The 20,814-nt window shown below is 39.4% G+C and overlaps 1 protein-coding gene across 2 annotated transcripts in view; it reads right to left on the minus strand.

Moving 5' to 3' along the window:
- ZDHHC2 (zinc finger DHHC-type palmitoyltransferase 2) overlaps window positions 1-20,814 on the minus strand; it is a 68,724-nt gene that overhangs the window by 33,964 nt on the left and 13,946 nt on the right. For both annotated transcript variants that reach the window (XM_057697841.1, XM_057697842.1), the window contains exons 2-3: window positions 6,589-6,615; window positions 5,386-5,480 (exon numbers count right to left, since the gene is read on the minus strand). In XM_057697841.1, coding sequence (XP_057553824.1) covers window positions 5,386-5,480; window positions 6,589-6,615 — 122 coding nt within the window. The remainder of the gene's footprint in view (window positions 1-5,385; window positions 5,481-6,588; window positions 6,616-20,814) is intronic.

Below are 20,814 nucleotides of genomic sequence, written 5' to 3' on the forward strand. Positions count from 1 at the left end.
CACCACCATCAATATATTTTATTTTTTGGAGTACCTCTTTATTTTTTGGCATGATAAGATGCAATTGGCTCATTTTCAAAATCTCCTGCCCTCGTTTCAGAATCAGCCATTTCTCCAAGGGGCCCTTCCTTTCACTAGAGAATGATATTAGAAACCAATATCTGGGATCAAATACAGTTTTCAAATTAGAGTATAATTTTAAAAGGATGTACAATTTAAGGGAAAAAACAAAATCTAATAACAAACAGAAAACTCACAGAATTGTACTTGCCCTTTTTGCTACTTGTTTTTGACTTAGGACAAAAATAAACATATAACCTTACTAGATACAATGTCCAAATGAAAACACAGAACTTTTTTGCCTATTAAATTGGCATCAGTTTTCTTAAGAAGAGCATGCAGCGCCAAAGTTGTGATGAAACTGATGGTTTTGGAAATTGCTACAATCCTTTTGGGAAACAATTTGGCAAGTGACTTAAAGTTCCTTCCTCTAGTAATTCTACCTCTGAGAATTTATATTAAGGAAAATAACCCCAAATATGGGTAAAGCTCTATGAACAAACATGTTAACAACACTATTCATAATATGAACAGTTGTGATCAGCCTAAAAATCCAATGTTTCAGCGAGAATATCACACTGTTATTAAAAATGACATGAAGCCAAGGAAGAACTATTACATGAAAAAAAATGGAACATGTGCACGCTAAACACAACTAGGAAAAATACCTAGAAAGAAATTCAGAATGTAAACTGGCTGAATTAGTGTGGTGGGATTATTTTTTTTTTCTTTTTCTTTCTGCCTACTCTTCATTTTCAAACTATAATTGAGTATGGTTATATTACTTCAATATTGGGAGAAAATCTTATGAATTAAAAAATTACATTCTCTCAATAGTGGCAGGAAAATATTTACATTATTTTCTTAAATTATCTTGTCTCCTACTTTTTTGTTTCATGTTCCAAAGATTTTTAGCACTTGAGAGCACCTTATTGTCAGCTGAAGCCCAGAACCCTCATTTTACAAGTGAGGGGTCTCTGACTGCTGATCAATTAGAAGATTAGCTCAAGATCTTGCAATTTATTCATGGAGTAACCCAAGATTCTCAACCAGCAAGCAAGAGCTTTTTCTTCCATGACAATGGTCTCCAAACTCTTTTGATCATACATTCCTATCAGTAAAAAGTAATTGAGACTGCACTGCCAATATATGCATATTTCCTTATTTATATATGTGCTATTAGCTAATATAGTATGTATCTTATATATGAAACTTTTAAAAAGGAGAAACATAAAAGAATAAATATAAATAGAAGTTTTGCTGTCTTTTTCTCCATGCTCCAACTGATGTCCTGGGCACACCTCCCCTTCATCCCCATGTGGTGTCCAATCTCCATGCCAGACTGTGGTGCAGTGACAAGAGTGCAGCCTCAATGGTCAAAAGGCCTTTGCTTTGAATGTTAGCTCTGCCACATACTAACGCTCAATGCCTTATGATAATTAGCTCATGTTCAAGCCTATTGCTCCATCTGCAACATGGTGATAAATAATATCCATGTCCTACAGTAATACGAATTGAACAGGCATATGTCTTCTGTACAAAAGTCACCCAACAAAGCCTGGTACAAAACTGTAAATTCACTGTCACCAACCTCAACTATACTCCCTCAATTCTGCATCATTTTTTGGTATCATTTCATTTTTCTTCTCTCTCCAGCTGCTATTTCAAGCCTTTCCTGCTCTTCCCAAACCTTAGTCAACGTACTTCCCCCATCATTCTTAGTTATTGATCTCACATATAATTTTAGGGAGAAATGAGAAGTCATTGCAACTTTCTGCCAAAGCTATACACACAAACCTGCCTCTATACACATAACTTCTCAAGTTTCAATCACTGAACAAATATTTATAGAGTACCTTTTAAGGTCAGACACTGCTCAGACACCAGGTACCAGTGATGGATTAGTGAATAAAACAGATAAAGTTCATGCTGCTGTAGAGCTTATATTCTAGGGATGGTATAAAAAATGATTATGGGATGAGTGACAGAATCATTTGCTATGGAGAAAAGTACAGCAAGGTAAGGTTTGCAGGGAATGCAGGGATAGGGCTTTGCTATTTTGGACGAGTGGTCACAGAATACCTCAAAGGTCTGCTTGAGAAGAGACACAGAGACGGCAAGAAAGTGAGGGACCTGGCCACATAGTTTTCAGTGTGAAGAGTGTTCCAGGTCAAGGGGAAATAGCAGCTTTCAAAGCCCCTGAAGGAGAAACATGCTTAGTGTGTTGATAGAACAGCAAGGAGACCAATGTGAATAAAACAGTATTAAAGAGGACTTCCTAGGTGGCACAGTGGTTAAGAATCCACCTGCCAACTCAGGGGACACAGGTTCGAGCCCTGCTCTGGGAAGATTCCACATGCCACGGAGCAACTAAGCCCATGTGCTGCAACTATTGAGCCCATGTGCCGCAACTACTGAGCCCATGTGCTGCAACTATTGAAGCCCACGTGCCTAGAGCCCATGCTCTGCAACAAGAGAAGCCATTACAATGTGAGCCTGTGCTCCAGAGCCCATGAGCCACAACTATTGAGCCCGTGTGCTGCAACTATTGAAATCTACGTGCCTAGAGCCCATGCTCCGCAACAAGAAAAGCCACTACAATGAGGAGCCCGTGCACCACAATGAAGAGTAGCCCCCAGTCGCCACAACTAGAGAAAGCCTGTGTGCAGCAACAAAGACCCATTGCAGCCAATAAATAAATAAAAACAAAACAAACAAACAAACAGGGTGGGAATGTGGAGGGGCATGGGCTCACACTTGGGTGCTCTGAGGGTCTGGCCTAAGGAATTTACTGGCTGATTGGGTATGGGGTCTGAGAAAAAAAGAGTAGCCAAGGGTGATTCCAAGAATTTGACCTGAACAACAGGAAGGATGGAATTGCCATTATTGAGATAGGGAAAATTTAGGAATAGAAGGATTCAGGGAACGGGTGGAAAATCAGAAGTTTATTTTCAGGTACTTCAAATCTGAATTTGAAATTCCTATTAGATGCCAAATAGGAAGCTGGAAATGAGTCCGGAATTTAGGAGAGAGGACTAGGCTAATGATTAATTTGAGGGCAATGAGATGCTATAGAAAGTCATAATGTAGGTAAATAAGAGAAGAGGTCCAGAGATTGAGCTCTGAGATAATCCAGTGCTTTAGAGGTTCAGGAGACGATGAGGGACCAGCGAAGGAGACCGAGAAGGAGCTGCCACTATGAACAAAACCAAAATTATTCTGATGAGAAAGGAGATAAGAATATTCTAGAAAGAAAACGATGGCATGGTATACACAGGAAACCATGTGAATAGCGTTACCAGAGTATAAAGTAAGGAGTCAGAAATTTGGACAAAAGCCATTGTTGCCAAACTAGGGAGACTGGCCTTCACTCTGTGGGATGGGCAGAGTCACTGAAGCAGAGAGAAGGATGGATTTCTGCAGGATTCCCAGAAGAGAGTGCAGGCAAGATGGTCAAGGGTGACACCTTCACAGAGAAGACTGCAGTGTCTCAGATGAGAGAGATGACTAAGACTCTGAATTAGGGCAATGATGGAAAATAAAGAGAAAGGGGTTGGAACTGAAAAAGAAAAATTAGGAAGTGAAAACATTTCCAGGATTTGGATGCTGGGGGAGGGGCAAGGATGCCAAGCTTTTGGCTCGAATGAAGACCGACGTGGCTGGCAGTGGCATTAACCCGTAGAAGAAAAGGATGAGTCATGGTTTGGGGAAGGAGAGGTGGTGGCCAGTCTATGATGTGCTGTGTTTGCAATGTCAGTGCAATGACTAAGGAGCGATGTTTGGCAGGGAGATACATAAGTTTGAAATTCGTGGGAGAGGTCAGGCTAGAAACAGATTTGGGAATTGTCAACACAGAGGTCACAGGCAAACCACCAGAGTGGATGAGATGACCTATGATAAAAGTCAGCATTTTCCTTCAAACCTACAACTAAGGCAAGAATGAGGGTAAGAAAGATGATAAGAAAGAAAAGAACATGGTAGGAGGGAGGAAAAAGAGGTAGGGAAAAAGTAAGTAGAGAGAAGAAGAAAAAAAGGCTATATCTAACACATTCTAGGCCAAGCATGCCAGTAATATTGTGCAAATATCTGAGGTTTTGCTTTTAATGTCCTTTCCCAGTTCACAAGGCATATTTATCAGCCTTTTTGACCACAGCTGCATTTCAAACAGATTACTTCAGGAAACAATTCACAGTGATGCCTAGACTTTTTTTCTTTCTTTCTTCCTTTCTCTTTTTAACATTAGCCTACTAAAACTGCATTATTATTACTGAAGCAAAGTTTACTTCTATTCAACAACCATGTACTAGGCTAAGTGCCAAGGGTACAAAAATGGGTAAAATACAGTCCTTTGCTCCAAGGACATTTAACCAGGATTAAAGACCCAGAAACAAAACGTTAGTCAGAATGATCTTTTCAAAATGAAAAGATGTTTGGACATATAACTATTTAAAATCTTCTGAAGCTGAAACTGCTAGTTGTCCCCTAATATCCACTCTGTCCTTCTTCTAACATGGTTAACAAGGCCATTGAGAATAAAAACTAAGTTCCCAGGCTTCTATGCAATTAAATGTGGCCACATAACTAAGTTCTAAATGTAAGTGGAAACGGCATCAGAAACTTCCAGAAAGTGTCCTTAAAGATAAGAACATTTACTTCTACTTTTCTACTTTCTCTGGCCTGCTGGCTGGAACGTAGACATGATGGCTGGAACTGAAGCAGCCATTTTATGCCAAGAGGTAATGTTGGGAATGGAGGCTATATATGTCAGAGCAATACGACAGGAGCCTGGGTACCTGGGAACTGTAGACTAGCTACAGACTTTGAAAGCAGAGAAGATGAGTTAAGTTGTTAATTTGTTGTTGTTGTTTCTGGTGGCTGACATCCAACTAATGCACCATTAGTATGACCATTATAATAGAAACATGTCTACCTTCAGCTCTATCATTTTATCTATCTATGTATCTATCCATCCATCCTTATGTCTGACTCTAAAGTAGAAATGGAATATATAACATATTTAATATTGTAAATATAATACTCATCCAGTGCAAAAATAATACTTAGCAAGTGAAAATTCAAGTATTTAATTAATACATTAATATAAAAAATCACTACACTCAATTACTTTGCAACATTAATAAAAAGACATAAAATTTATTCTTCAGACATCAGTATTACAGATTTCCATCTTTAGGAGATAACTATACTAATATTTTTTTTTCTTTAAGAACTCTGAGATACAATTGACATAAAATAAATTGCATATATTCAAAGTGTACAATTTGATATTTTTTTCCTTATTACTATACTAATATTTTAACTTACTTCTTTTGAAGGATTCATTGGTAATGTGAAGATAGTTTTCCAATACGACCAGACAAACATTGCAAAAAGTAGATGATAAGCAATCAGGCACACAACTAAAATGAGAGAAACAAAATTATCACTTTCACATGCAAACACATACTAAAATCATTACATTCACAAAAGATGCACTTGTTCTAAAATAACCAAGTAATTTAATTATTTAATTACTTACTATCCCATGATTAGAACCCTTCCATCTGTAGACAGGCCCATTTATTGGCAAGATGGCCACAGGGACCTCTCCTAAATTGTAAAAATAAGGCAGTAATGCCTGCAGCTTTAAATCATAAACAAAGTGTTAATTGAATGTCAAAACATTCACACTTGAAGAACTTTGCTTCACTAACAAAGAACAGAAAAGTAATTCCTGTTTGAGGAGCTGTTTGCTTACTTTGCTCAGCTCGAGTAAAATCTGGTGGCCCTGTTTCAATGACAGTAGTTTTAAACAGAGATCATCTGAACAAAGAGAGATTTCCTCCAGGAGGATTTAGAGTTTCTTACTGATCACATGGGACAATCATTAAGAAAAGCATTCTGAATACTCTTTTTAGGTTGTGTACATAAACACACTTTGTGTGGTGTTTTAGTCTTGAAGCCCTATGCAAAGCTGAAATATTAATTTTGTATACAGTGATAAAAATGAATTCTGGATCATATATTAATATATAACCTACTTGTGTAAGATACAGTTGAATAAAATATGCTAATTTAAAATATAGTATGTTTGTTATTTTTAAACCTTAACGGCAATTTTAACTTTTTAAAAGAAGCTGATATTCCTATTATAGAATCATTAAAACATTCAATGATTTAATAAGGCACTTAAATCAGTATGAGATGACAATGATATTTTTCATGAATTACGTAGGTGACTCAGGTATGGGGTCATACTTTGAGTTGAAACAGCAGATTGTTGACATCCCTGTATCTCGAAGCCACAAGAATCTTTGGCACAGTGACTGCCATGTCAGGGTAGAGTTCTCTGCCAAGCGTCTGAGAGTATTCAGTCTCAGGACTGAGAGAATGAGATGTCTTTAACCCCATCCTGACTCCAACATTCTCAAAGTATAATTTATTAACTCCAACCAAATCTAAATGAATGTTATTTGATTTTTCAAACTATTTTTTAAATTTTAGATCTAAGGCAATGATATGTCTTACCTTGTTCTCCAATGTTTTCCATGGACACTATAGAAACAGAGAAAAGAGACAGGCAATAGGTTATATGAAACTTATGGCAAACACAGGGCCTGACAGAGACATAAGACGCTTAAGTAGGTTAATAATTTGGCTCCTTTTCAAACCAACGTTTTTTAAATATTTGTTCAACTTCGTTTAGAGGAGAGGCGAGCACTGTGGGAGAGAAGTGGGGAGGGAAGGCTGGTAGCCGCTTTCAGCCAGGCTCTGGCTGAAAACACACCCCATCAAGCGTGGCCCTGGCAGGTCTTACTCTTGTATTGATCAGTTTCTCGGGTTTCCTTCCAACTACAGAGTTCAGGTAAAAGTTCTCCAGCTCATCACATTTCCAGAGACAGTGATTGCTCTTTATAAGTTGGCAACAACCGAGTCAGCTCTCCAGAAGGAAAAAAATGTGTGTCCAGCATACACGTCTCTTGCTGTATTTCCGAAAGTACAAATTCCTATGCTCGATGACTAATCACTTCCTACTGTACGATGAGGGGCCCAGACCGCATGCCCGAGAAACTGCCATCCCTGAGCGGCCACTGTACATATCGCAAGGTGGCAGGTAGATGAGGACAGGGACCACAAGCTGGGACCAGAAACCATACTCAGTAACCCCAGCAGTTTTCTCGCCTTCTGTATTGTCTGCTTGTTTTGTTTCCTATGTGGTCTTCCTCCATTTGTACTAAAGTCTGTGGGAAGTTTTGGCCTATCTCAGTTGTAGCAAGGGAAGATTTGACTTTGTTTACGTATATTTGTTCCTATTTGGCTATTTAAAGGGGTACGGTATTCTAGGCTTTTGTTCTGGAATATAATTTCATTGCCTTAAAAAGCATGGGCAGGACTTTCCTGGTGGTGCAGTGGTTTAGAATCTGCCTGCCAATGCAGGGGACACGGGTTCGATCCCTGGTCTGGGAAGATCCCACATGCCATGGAGCAACTAAGCCCCTGCGCCACAACTACTAAGCCTGTGCTCTAGAGCCTGAGAGCCACAACTACTGAAGCCCACAGCCCTAGAGCCCATACTCCAGAAGAGAAGCCACCGCAATGAGGAGCCCACACACCACAACAAAGAGTAGCCCCTGCTAACGGTAACTAGAGAAAGCCTGTCCGCAGCAATGAAGACCCAATGCAGCCAATCAATCAATTAAAAATAAATAAAATGGTAATACTTATTAAAAAAAAAAAAAGCAGCACTGGAATCAGAGAATAACATTGTGAGAGATTTTTAAGATTACCTGATCCAACCAACCTCCATCCCAAGTAAGCTACAGTTTAGTCATTTCTGGAGTGAGGGGGAGTGACAGTTTTGGAGAGCAGCCCATTCCCTTACTGGATTGCTCTAAGAATGAGTGTAAGATCAGAGGGTGCCGAAACGAGCCTCTTGTGGCTTCTACCTATGGTATCTAGGCTTCCAATCTGTAGCAATAAACAGAAAATCTAAACAGGAGACCTTCATGTGTTCTCTTTAACCCCCAAAATAGCTGATTTCCAGATTTCTCACCAACCTTGATGTGGCTCCTTTAAATGTGTCCTGGTCTCTCAATTTCCTGTAACACTTCTGATCCCCAGGATGGGACAGGCAGACACAGATGATCTTTGACGTACAAATGGCCTGTTCCACAAGTGTGCTCGTCCATCAGAGGCGAGAGTCATAGTGCTCGATCTCACAGAATCCCTGCAGCGGTTAATGTGAGGGCAGAGGAAGCACCAAGCTGTCTTTTCTGTGTGACCCCAGCACTCCCTTCATGCATTTCTCTGTAGGCCCTGACGTCCCTGTCTTCAAAGTGCTCCAAAATTGACTACAATTCTTTGTTGGATCAACATTTCTACTCCTTCAGCGAATTTAACGAAATGCAAAAGCAATTTGAATCCATTTGTGCAATTATTTAGGAATGACCCTTAACACCCATTCCAGAGTTGCTGGTGTTTTAAAGAAAATGTATTTGCTAACCCATGACTCTAGTTGTCAGAATTGAAACCGTAGAACAAAATGACAGTTAAAAAAAAGAAAAAGTATGGTCAGTATAAGGTGGTAAGTTTTTTGTCCTGGACAATTAATATATTGGCTGGATGTGCATTCAAGGACATCTTTTGAAAAGCTATTTCTGTCCTTCACAGCTTGTTTTTCTCTTAATGTATTTCAAAATTCACAGATCTTTTTCTTTCTTTTTTTTTACTTTCATTTAAACAAGTTACTCATGGATGCATACCTATGGTAAATAATACCAATAGCATTTATAGAGTAAAATGTGAAAGTCCAAAAAGACTGTATCAATTACACACCCACAAAAATTCTGAGGCTATCAAATTTCCTATGAACATAAAATGTCTTTAATTTTTCTCAACATTTTAGGCCAAAATAAAAATCATTGTTTTAGTATTCATTTCCCTCATTACTAATGAACTTCAAAAATAATTTTTATTAAAAAATAAAATGATTGTTTTTTTCCCATCTCTTCTGATTGAATTACCACTTTTCCATTGGTCTACGCCTCTTTTACTTACCGAGAGCCTTTTATATACTCTGGGAAGTAATCTCATATTTGTTACATATGTTCTAAATAAAGTTATGTACAACTACTTTCAAATGATTTAATAAATACTAGCAAAGTCTTAAGATTTATTCCTGATTAAATAGCAGTATCAAAACTTTCAAACTGACCTATTTCACTAACAGATATATGGACTATATTTGGTTTTGACTTATGATATTGAGGAAATTACTGTTTCTTCACAATTTTCAATTCAGCGGAAGAGTTGTCAATTTCAACACTTCCTTTGACAAAACCACATAGAATACAATGTTTTTTCTATTTTGTTCATAAATGACTGTTTAAGGTTGTAATTTAGCCACATATGTTTCTAATATATATGTATATAAAGATAATATATGGAAAATACAGACTCATTTTTGGAAAAAATGGATGGTAAGCCACATGTAATGTGATTATTTATATCAAAAGAAGAATTAAATAGCAATATGGATCCTATTTATGACAGATTTCCAAAAATCACTATTGAGTTTTAATGTGAATTTTGAGTTTTATCCAGTGTTATTTAATTTTATTATTTCACAGAATTTCAGTTTGGTCTATTTAAAAATTATGATACTTATTCTCCAACTGCACACATACAAAAATTTCAAATCTTTTATAATCATCTTTACCACAGTTTCTAAAAACCAGCTTTTGAGGTAAATTAATATAGTTATTTCTATTTTTATTAAAAGAAAATGGAGGCGGATGAGCTATACTCCAAGTCACAATGAGCAGCACATTAGTTAATTCTATTTGAGAAATTCTTTTATTTTCAATTTTAAAGCTTTACACATGTGACAAAAATATTAGGACTTTGGGCTACGCTGGATCTTATTAAAATTAGTTCCTCATTAAAACACAATAACTGGCATAGAGCAACTGCCCCATAAACGTTTACTGAATGAAAAAGACAAACAGAAGAAAACACCATTAATTTGCATCACATAAAAGTGGAATCCCAAAGCAGACATATGAAAAAAGTTAATTCTTTCTTCTGTGGGCTCGCAAATTTCAAGAACAAAGTTATTTCTTTTACCTGTCACCTTAGCACACTGTAGAAACTCAACTAGTAACCTGCAAAACCAAAACTAATCTTAACTGTACTGCCTGAGAGCATACGTGTCCAGAAGTGAGGACAATACCTCACTACACAAAGGAGAAAGGGAAGACCACGGGGTCCTCTAAAAAGGAAAAGCCTGAAGAAGACACTGGCTTCAACTGGGTTTTGAGCAACTTTTAAAAGAAGACAGAAAGGTTTTATACATTTGTAGGGTTTTTCCCTCCTGAATTTGGCTCTTCCTTACTATTTTACTTTGTAATAGTTCAGTGTGTCAAAATAAAAAAGAATCTTACTGAACATTATGAAACTAAAGCGCACAGGCTGTGGATAAAGCCCGGCAAAGCTCCATCCCACCTCTGCCACTTGCTGGTCTACGCAGGGATCCTACTACACACTCCATCACGAAGGAAGCAGAGCAATAACGACAGCAGTATCATTAGAGCTGCTGTGGAATTAAAAGAGGTAATACACGTCATGTACTTAACATACTGCCTGACACACAGTAAGTCCCCCAAACATACAAGCAGTTACAATACATGAGATTTAATTTTGCGAATACTAACCGTAATAGATAACACAGAGGAAAGGGGGCTACAAATGAAGACAAATTACAGAGACGAGTAGTATTTGTACAGTCCTCTGAAAGACATCAACGCAAAACTCTGACTCAAAACAGACTTTACAAAGTGAAAAATAAAAGGTGAAAAATAACCTAGCGCTCGGTATCTTGCCTTTTGATATAAATGTGTCATTCTAGAAACTTGATAGTATAAACAAAGATGGGGGTACTCATCCTTGCACAGCATGATGACAAGACACAAAAACTTCATTCCTGATACGGCAGTCAGTCCATGTGCAAGCTTAGCTTAAAAGGGAGAAGAGCTATTTTGGATGTGACACCATCTGTTCAACCTAATGAATAAAAACAATGACTTTTTTAAAAAAACGCCTAAATCTTACATTCATTCCAAAGAAGTGAGATACAATTTACTCTTGGGAATAAGAGCACTGCTGTTATTACGCTAAAATATTTACCCTTCATACATCTGGTGACCATCTAAATACATACAACAGTAACACTGTAGGTCACAATTTTCATTTTCATTTCAAAAACTTATCTGCCTAGGACTTCCCTGGTGACACAGTGGGTAAGAATCTGCCTGCCAATGCAGGGGACACGGGTTCAACCCCTGCCCCAGGAAGATGCCACACACTGCGGAGCAACTAAGCCTGTGTGCCACAACTATTGACCCTGCACTCTAGAGCCCGTGAGCCACAACTACTGAGCCTGTGTGCCACAACGACTAAAGCCCACCTGCCTAGAGCCTGTGCTCCACAACAAGAGAAGCCACCACAATGAGGAGCCTGTGTATCACAATGAAGAGTAGCCTCTGCTTGCTGCAACTAGAGAAAGCCTGTGTGCAGCAATGAAGACCCAATGCAGCCAATAAATAAATAAATTTATAAAAAAAAAACTTATCTGCCTAATTTTGTCTTGGATTAGCCTAATCTCTTCCTGGTTCCCTTGCCTACAATGATAGTATGTTGCTTTAGAGATTTCCAACTTTCCAATCTACCTGCAGAATTTAAAACTTCTCCCTGATTAATTGCAGTACAACTAGGCAACAAGGACTCTGCCTTGTTGAAAGATCCAAAAGAATTAAAGTACTTTCTTGGCACTGATGGTGTATTGGAAGAGAGAAAGTGGGAATGATAAATTATTACCAGTGCTAGCAAGAATGTTTCTTTTGCTAAGAGCAAAATGAAGGCCTTTAAGAATTACATCTCAGAATCTAGAACCGCCAAGATACTGCAAGGCTGGCAGGTCGAACGGCCAGTTGTTTCCTGGCTACCCTCTCTGCCTAACCCTCCTCCTCCCTCATTAATCATTGCTCTAAGAAACAGAGTAGAGTGTCAGAATAAAGGCTGATTGCTCACCCATCAGGAGAATTAATGCGTGATACTTTTGCTGTAGTATTGATGTCTAAGAAATTCTAGTGTAAAAATAAAACAGGTAAAAACAAAGCTGAGGAGTCAAGACTGTCAGTCAAAGTAGTAACCCCTAATGTGCACAAGGATGACAAACTGCTTCTTGTTTCAAATCTGGCTTGAGTAAACATCCTTAAAAATGCACACACACACACAAATTAAAGGCATACCTCACTTATCTCTTTCACATGAATTATCAAGCAATATTTAATCCAAGGGTCAGTAAACTACAGTCCTCAGCCCAAACACAGCCAGCCACCTGCTTCTGTAAATAAAAATTTCTGGAACACAGACACACGCATTCATTTACACAGCTATTTCTGTGCTACAATGGAGAGTTGGGTAGTTGTGACAGGGAGAGGATGGCCTGCAGAGCCTAGAATGTTTACTATCTGGCCCTCTATAGAGAACATTTTTCAACCCCTGTATATTAGTTCTCCAGAGACAGAGAACCAAGAGGGGTGGGTGGGTGGGTGTGTGTATAGAGGAGGAGGGAGGAGGGAGGAGGGAGGAGAGAGGAGGGAGGAGGAAGGCGGTGTGGGGGAAAGATAGAGAGAGATGGGGGGGTAGAGAATGAATGAATATGAATTTTAAGGGTTGACTCACAGGGATATGGGGGATGACAAGTTCAAAATTTGCAGAGCAGGTGGGAAGCTGGAGAGCCAGGGAAGAGTTAATGTTGCAGTCTTGGGTCTGAAGGCAGACTAGGGGCATAGATGCTTCCTCCTCAGGAGCCCTCAGTCTTTGCTTTTATGCCCTTCATCTGATTAGAACCTGCTTTACTCAGTCTCTTGACTTAAACATTAATCACATCTAAAAAATGCTTTCAGAGCAACATCTAGACTTGTATTTAACCGAATAACTGGCCACCATAGCTTAGCCAAGTTGACACATAAAATTAATTGTCACACCTTGAATCTATAATCTAATTTTATTCTGGAAATAGTCTACTAAGAAGATATGTGTCGATCTTTTCTATCAGTTCTGAAGCCAAGTTTATTATTTATTATAAATTAATAAATTGGAATTATAGCTAGCAAATTACATAAATTAACTTTATATATCTGCTAGAGGGAAAACAATAATAAAATCCTTTGTCATATTCTAAAAACTTGACTGCAAATAATCGTATCCACATTAACTCCATATTTACACCATATGACTGCCTAAGGATACTATCCAACCCTATCTTCTAAAGAGCTCTAAAAATATTAGAGCCGATTTAGTCTAGATCGATTTAAATTCAATCTTGATTAAAAGCAAAAGTTCATCTCAAAGATCACTCTAGTCCTATATTTTACCAACTGATTTTTTAAAATTTTGCCTTGGCAATTACACAATTGAGAGTTTGCTGTCAAATACGATACCTGTTGATAAGTAGCAGCCCACCATTGTTAAATTGTCAGTAACTTGAATCTAGTTCAATTTTTAGTTCTAAGTACATCCAAAAACCAAAACTTCAGATACTAAAACGCCCTCATAGTAGCTTAAAAAAATGTACTTTCCCCCCTTAAATTAGCAAAGAACAGTTACATAATTTTTTCCAGAACAATTTGGTTTTTGGGTATTTTCATCACAAATGTATACTGTGAACTTTTTATTTCTTTTCTTAATCGGAATTTCCTTTTTCTTGCCTTCAAATTCAAACTCTCTGTTTTGGAGAAATAATTTACTTTTATTGCATAAACACAGTACCTTCTCTATATAAATCCACTAGGGCAGTCTGAGATACACACATCTTAGCCCCATATGTCCACTGTGATAAAGAGGAGTACCGGAAGTGAAGAACTGGTTCTAATGAATGAATCTTAAGGATAACTTTACAGCCAAGCTTATTTTTTTCTGCTTACCTTTAACTCATTTATTGAAAAACATCCACTGACTATACCATAGTCACACCACTGAGGATAAAAATGGTAAACTGAGACTCCATCCTCAGCTCACAAAGCTTAGAGTTTATGGGGCCATTTTAGTTAGAAGTTGAAACTAATGGAAAAAACAAGGACATTAAAATATTTTCAATTAAGCAATAGAAGCAGCTCAGATTCAGAAAATTAAGATGAACATAGGAATAGCACTGCAAATATGCTTTCATATCTCCTGTCCTAACAACATCTCTCCTTTGACCTCCTGTCTCCAGCTGCCATCCCATTTTTCGGGCCCTTTCACAGGAAAACTTACTTTAACCATCATCCAAACACACTGCCTCTATCCCCGAATTTCTTGTTACTGCCTCGGCCAACACCAACTTGTTCTGCACCCCCAACATTCCACTGCTATCAGTCCTGTCAAGGTCACCTCCCTACTAATTCTCGGTACTCAAGTTACTCTAACAGAATTAATTACTCTCTTTTTGAAATGCTTTGTTGAACTGACAGTGAATTCTTTGGTGAAACCAGCCCATGAAAACTCCTTGAAGCAGGATCCTCTGTCCTTTCAGCCACTTTCCAAGAAGCGTTAGTTCACTTTTAATGTATCAGAGGTCAAAACTGGGGCAGTAGGAGAAATACATCAGATCATCCCCCTGAATACTGGTGACACTGCTGCTAGACTATTTTAACGACAGCCCAAAGAAAAACATATTACTCACGTTGATATTTCCAGTTGAATTTCAACTGCATCCATTTCTTCCTAACATTTTTGAATTTATTTTCTTTACAACAGATTTACTTACGTTTTTAAGTCTTTAGCAAACTATGTTTTCCTTTGTGATCATCACACGTCACTGTGAGTTTACTGACAACTGAAGTCCCTGCCTCCCTGGCTAAAAACTCATCTCCTGCCACTCCGCCTCCCACACATGGTGCTTCAGCCACTCTGGGCTTTCTTGCTTCTTAAACGTGACAACATTGTCCCCTCTCTGGATCCTCCATCCTTGCATTTAACTGGGTGGTAGAAGACCTGGACTCCAGGCCAATCCTCCCAATATGTGTGATCTTGATGATGATACTCAGCTCATCTTCAATCTTATTGTTTAAACAAAAACTCGCACTTGATCTTGAATGTTCCTCTAGCTCTAAAATTATCTTCAGTCCTACTCTGCTTTATTTTGAAAAAAAAATATTGACTTTTAAAAGCCTAGGGCAAAAGTCATTCTATAAGTAAATTTATTGGTGGGTTTGTAGGAACTGTTTTGTCAAGGACAGGAAAGCAGTTTCAGAATATTAACAAAGAATAAGGGTAAGGCGTCACATCACCTGGACCTGAAAATGCACTGTTTCCAGTGTAGGCTCTCATGGTTACATAAAAGCCACCAGACCTCACAAGTGCCAACCACAAACACAGGCCAGGAGTCTATGTCCTTAACACTCATTTTGCAATACGAAAACCATGGTCTCTTTTAAAATGTAAATTTTTTAAAATAAATTTATTTATTTATTTATTTATTTATTTATTTACTGGCTGCATTGGGTCTTCGTTGCTTCTGCACAGGTTTTCTCCAGTTGTGGCGAGCAAGGACTACTCTTTGTTGCAGTGTGTGGGGTTCTCAGTGCAGTGGCTTCTCTTGTTGCAGAGCATGGGTTGTAGGCTTCAGTAGTTGTGGCATGTGGGCTCAACAGTTGTGGCTTTTGGGCTCTAGAGCACAGGCTCAGTAGTTGTGGCACGTGGGCTCAACAGTTGTGGCTCTTGGGCTCTAGAGCACAGCCTCAGTAGTTGTGGCACGTGGGCTCAACAGTTGTGGTTCTTGGGCTCTAGAGCACAGACTCAGTAGTTGTGGCATGTGGGCTCAACAGTTGTGGCTCTTGGGCTCTAGAGCACAGGCTCAGTAGTTGTGGCGCATGGGCTTAGTTGCTCCTCGGCATGTGGGATCTTCATGGCCCAGGGATGGAACCCATGTCCCCTGCATTGGCAGGCAGATTCTTAACCACTGAGCCACCAGGGAAGCCCTAAAATGTAAATTGATGACATCATCTCACTAAAAACCCTTGTGTGGCTTTGCACTGAATTTACACTAAAGCACAACCTCCTTACTACTCAGACCTCAGAGCTTGAACGTAACCCAGCTCTTAGCCACCTCTCCAAGATCACTTCTCATCACTCACCCCCCTTGCTCACTAAGCTGCAAACAGGTTGACCTTCTAGAACACACTAAGCCTTAGTGTCTTTACCCTCTTCACCTGCCACCACTCCTGGCTCACTCCTGAGCATCTCCAGTTTGCAAGTTACAGGTCAGTTTCTCACAGAGGCCCTCCTGTCCAGTCCCCGCTACAATCCTTACCACAACACACCGTTTGGTTTTTGTTTGTTTCTTTTGCATGTCTTTCACTGAGGTTTGAATCCTGGCTGTGCCGGATTTGATGTTATATCTCAGCCAAGTCACTTCTCTCCTCAGCCTTATCTCAATAGTCACCTCATTGGGCTGTACTGAGAATGAACTAGGGTAGTAAAAGCACCTAGAATAGAGCCTGGCCCATACGAGGAGCTCAATGACTGTTAGTTGACTATGGAGCATAAATAAATCACTAAACAGTGTAACAAGAGTAGGAGTTCCCCCAAAGTTTAGTGTTAACAGTTTTATAAACAACCTGGAGAAAGCAGCACACCGTGCATTTTTAGTTTGCTGCCAGCAGTGCTACAGTCTTCCTGAGAGTGAAATTCCAAGCGGATGGCAATAAATTGCTGGAAGAACTTTTGAGTGTGAATAAGCAGAGAAATGCAGGTGAATGACAATGTAGACAAATTAACATAATGAGAACACACTACATCAGTGAATTTTAAACCTACATCTTCTTTCCTTACTCTTTCCAGAGCCCTTTTCCTCTCAACTTCACCCCCACCTACCCCTCCAAGAGCTGTCCAGGTTGTAATAGGGCCTGGCACACATCAGCATCTCCATGTGAGGAGTGGAGGAACTGTGTAATCTGGGGAGAAGTAGGATGCATCTGCCCTGCCTCTACCCCAGGATTTATACCTAACAAACTATGCTGATCTAAACTAGATGCTCTGTGGGCTAGAAATTATTAAACTACCATGGAAAAGGATCAAGAGACCTTCTCCTGAAGAATGGCACAATGCAACATCAAAGAAAAAAAAAAAGAACAGCAGTAATTCCGCCAATATAAACCAAGACACAGGAAGGCTCTTACTTAAGAACAGGTTATGAGGTCCATCGACTGATGAATGGATAAAGAAGATGTGGTACATATATACAATGGAATATTAGCCATAAAATAATGCCATTGGCAGCAGCACGGACGGACCTAGAGATTATCATACTAAGTGAAGTCAGACAGAGAAAGACAAATATATGATATCACTTCTATGTGGAATCTAAAAAAATGTACAAATGAACTTATTTAAAAAACAGAAATAGAGTCACAGATGTAGAAAACAAACTTATGACTACCAAGGGGGAAAGTAGGGGTGAGGGATAAATTGGGAGATTGGGATTGATATAGACACACTATTATATATAAAACAGATAACTAACAAGGACCTACTGTATAGTATAGGGAACTCTATTCAATACTCTGTAGTGGCCTATATGGGAAAAGAATCTAAAAAAGAGTGGATATATGTACATGTATAACTGATTCACTTTGTTGTACACCTGAAACTAACACAACATTGTAGATAAACTACACTTTAATAAAAATTAAAAAAAAAAAAAGAACAGGTTATGATCCAAAGTGTTATTCAAGTCATGTGTTATGTGGGTGGTCAGGCCTCCATACCAGCCATCCAAAGCCTTTCTAATGCTTAAGGTACCTGAAACAATATCACAAAATTATAAATTAATAATATTACAAAAACTCACTACTCTGTGTCAATGGAGCCTTTTTGAGTTTGCAACATCCAAACTCGCCTCCCTTCCACTAGGGCAGAGAAGAGGCTGCCCTCCTTCTCTTCCCCTACCTGCTGGGCCATGAGAGCAGACATTCCTCTCACCTCAAGTCTTGAGTGATGACTCCTGTATTACTTGGTTTGGGAAAGTACCACAGGCTGCTTGGCTTCTATATCAGACAGTTATCTCCTCACAGTTCTGGAGGCTACAAATCCTAGATCAAGGTGTCGGCAGAAGTGATTTCTTCTGAAGCCTCTCTCTTTAGCTTGTAGATGACCATCTTCTGCTCATATCTTCACAGTCTTCTCTCTGTACATCTTTAGATCCAAATTTCCTCTTCTTACAAGGACATCAGTCATACTGGATTAGGGTCCACCCTCATGACCTCTCTTTAACTTAATTTCCTCTTTAAAGGCTTCATCTCCAAATTCTGAAGTCCTGCAGGTTAAGACTTCAACCTATGAATTTGGGGGAAGACACAACTCAGCCCGTAACACTCTCCAAAATAAGCCAGCAGCTCAAGCGGGGGAAAGGCTGGGGGGGGGGGGGGGTGACAGGGCATCACTAGGCTGTAAGGGGTGGGGTCAGATGACAAGGGGTGAGGATAAACTAGAGGAAGGGAGCGTTTTGTTGAATGTTTACGGTAAGCCAGGAATTGTGCTAACATTTCTTCAAATGTTTATCTCATTTAAACCTTACAACAATCTGTAAGGAAGGTATTATTACCATAATTTTAAAAGTTGGGAAGGCAGTCTCACGGAAGTAAAATAACGTTCCCAATGTCATTCAGTCATAAATGTATGGTGCTAGGATCTATATATTAGGTCTGTCGGACTCCAAACGTCTTCCAAGGATTCCACCCGGTCTCCCAGGATCTGTGACATCTGGCGCCCCCAACTGCATACCCCCTCCAGGCTTCTTTGTCCTGGGCAGCCATTCCTTCTCTGGCTACTCCCACACACTGGGCCCTCCGCGTTTAACACCTGGGCCGACTGCATAGCACAGGGAACTCTACTCACTGCTCTGTGATGACCTAAATGGGAAGGAAACCCCAAAAAGAGGGGATATATGTATACGTATAGCTGATTCACTTTGCTGTACAGTAGACACTGACACAACATTGTAAAGCAACTATACTCCAATAAAAATTAAAAAAACAAAACCAAAAAAGAAACAAACAAAAAAAACCAAAAAGCACCTGGACCGCAACCTGCTACTTCTGATGAGGGATGCTCTGGAGATCAGGGTTTAAGATGTTCTCTTTTTGTCACCCTTCCTCCACGAACCAACTTAAACATAACCTGGAAACAGGTCATTTTACAAACCTTTGGGCACAAAAAATTCAAATATTTGGTTATATTTCAGTGCTGAGGGCTTGGCTTTCCTGAGCTTTCAATCCAAGAGCTTAGGGAAGGAAGAGAGCTCCAAGTTTCTAGGATAAGAGTGAGACGGTGATGCAGGGAAGAAGATTAGGAGAGGGCACAGGGGCTTCCTGACCCCCTTCTCAGCAGCAGAGGGAAAGATCATTCTTGAAGTCCCTATTGCCCAGATACACACCCTTGCGGGAAATCCCTCACTTGTAGAAACTGGCAATGAAGAGAACAGAACATACATCCCTCCTGGAATGGGAATTTGTAATTCCTATTGTTATAAAAATTTTTCCAAGTTAGAAGTTCTCCTCTCTCTCTCTCCCCACATTTCTTTAGCAATTTGACCAAATCACTGCTCTAAATACCTAAGAAACTACTCTACAGAAAGATTTGGTGTAAACTCTAACTTTCCCAGCTGAAGGCTGGGAACACACCGAACGTTTGTACTTTATCATTAGGGATGCATAGGTCTTCCAATGTATCGGTTTTGAAAGGGGAATGAAGGTTTTGTCTCACGATTATGGCCCTGAAAAACCTCACTGCCACTTTCCCCTTGGCAAAGAAAAAGCCAATTCCTGAGTGTACTAAGCTGTCCTGTCAAACAAGGAAAGCTGATCTCAGGGCTGGTCCCTGGCTTAGTGTCCTCACTTCAAAGCTTACTCAAAGGAATCTGATAACCTCTCTGTCTCAGTTAAAATAGAGGAGATTCTCAGTGCCAGCGAGTTTATTTAGCCTGTTAGAGTTGTATGAGCGCCTCATCTTCCACACATGGCTACAGAGCAACTCAAGTTCCTACGATGCCTGGGTCTTTTCCGCTCCAACCCCCTTCCTTCCCAATTCCACATGCCCTTCTTTGGGTTGGCCCTGAGAGGCATGACCGACTCCTCTGAACCAGGCAGGCTAGTGTGGACACGACACCTTCAGCAAAGTTCTACCCCGTTCGCAGATCATGGTTATCTACTATCGGGGGGAAGGCCAAGCAGAGATTTTAAATCCTGAAAAATCCCCATTAGTCAGAACCCAAATTTTAGAATTGGAAGGGCCTTACTGATTATTTTGCTCAGTGTGACTACTCATCTTTCTTATATATGTATGCATTTTCTTATTGGTAGTAAGCAAAAACCCCACTTGTATTTTGGTTATTCAGCATTTAAAAATACACAAATAAGATGAGATGGAAACAATTTCTGTAGTGTATTTTTTAATGTCATTCGATCAATCTCTTATTACCTGGTATACTCAGGATATAATATCACAGAGGGCACTACTGAGAGAATTTTTTTCACTACTAAACATTAGCTTTCTGGTTTATTAAGTAGAAAAATCATGCTTCTTGTTTGCTTCTCCATGGAAACAGATAACCTAAAACTATCTCCCAGGGTTAGCAGCTACATGTTGAGCACCAAATGACCAGGGTACTCATAATAGAGCATATATATAGCATATTTTAAAATTAAACCA

Source organism: Hippopotamus amphibius, chromosome 10 (assembly GCF_030028045.1).
Source record: "Hippopotamus amphibius kiboko isolate mHipAmp2 chromosome 10, mHipAmp2.hap2, whole genome shotgun sequence".
NCBI classification, from domain to species: Eukaryota; Metazoa; Chordata; class Mammalia; order Artiodactyla; family Hippopotamidae; genus Hippopotamus; species Hippopotamus amphibius.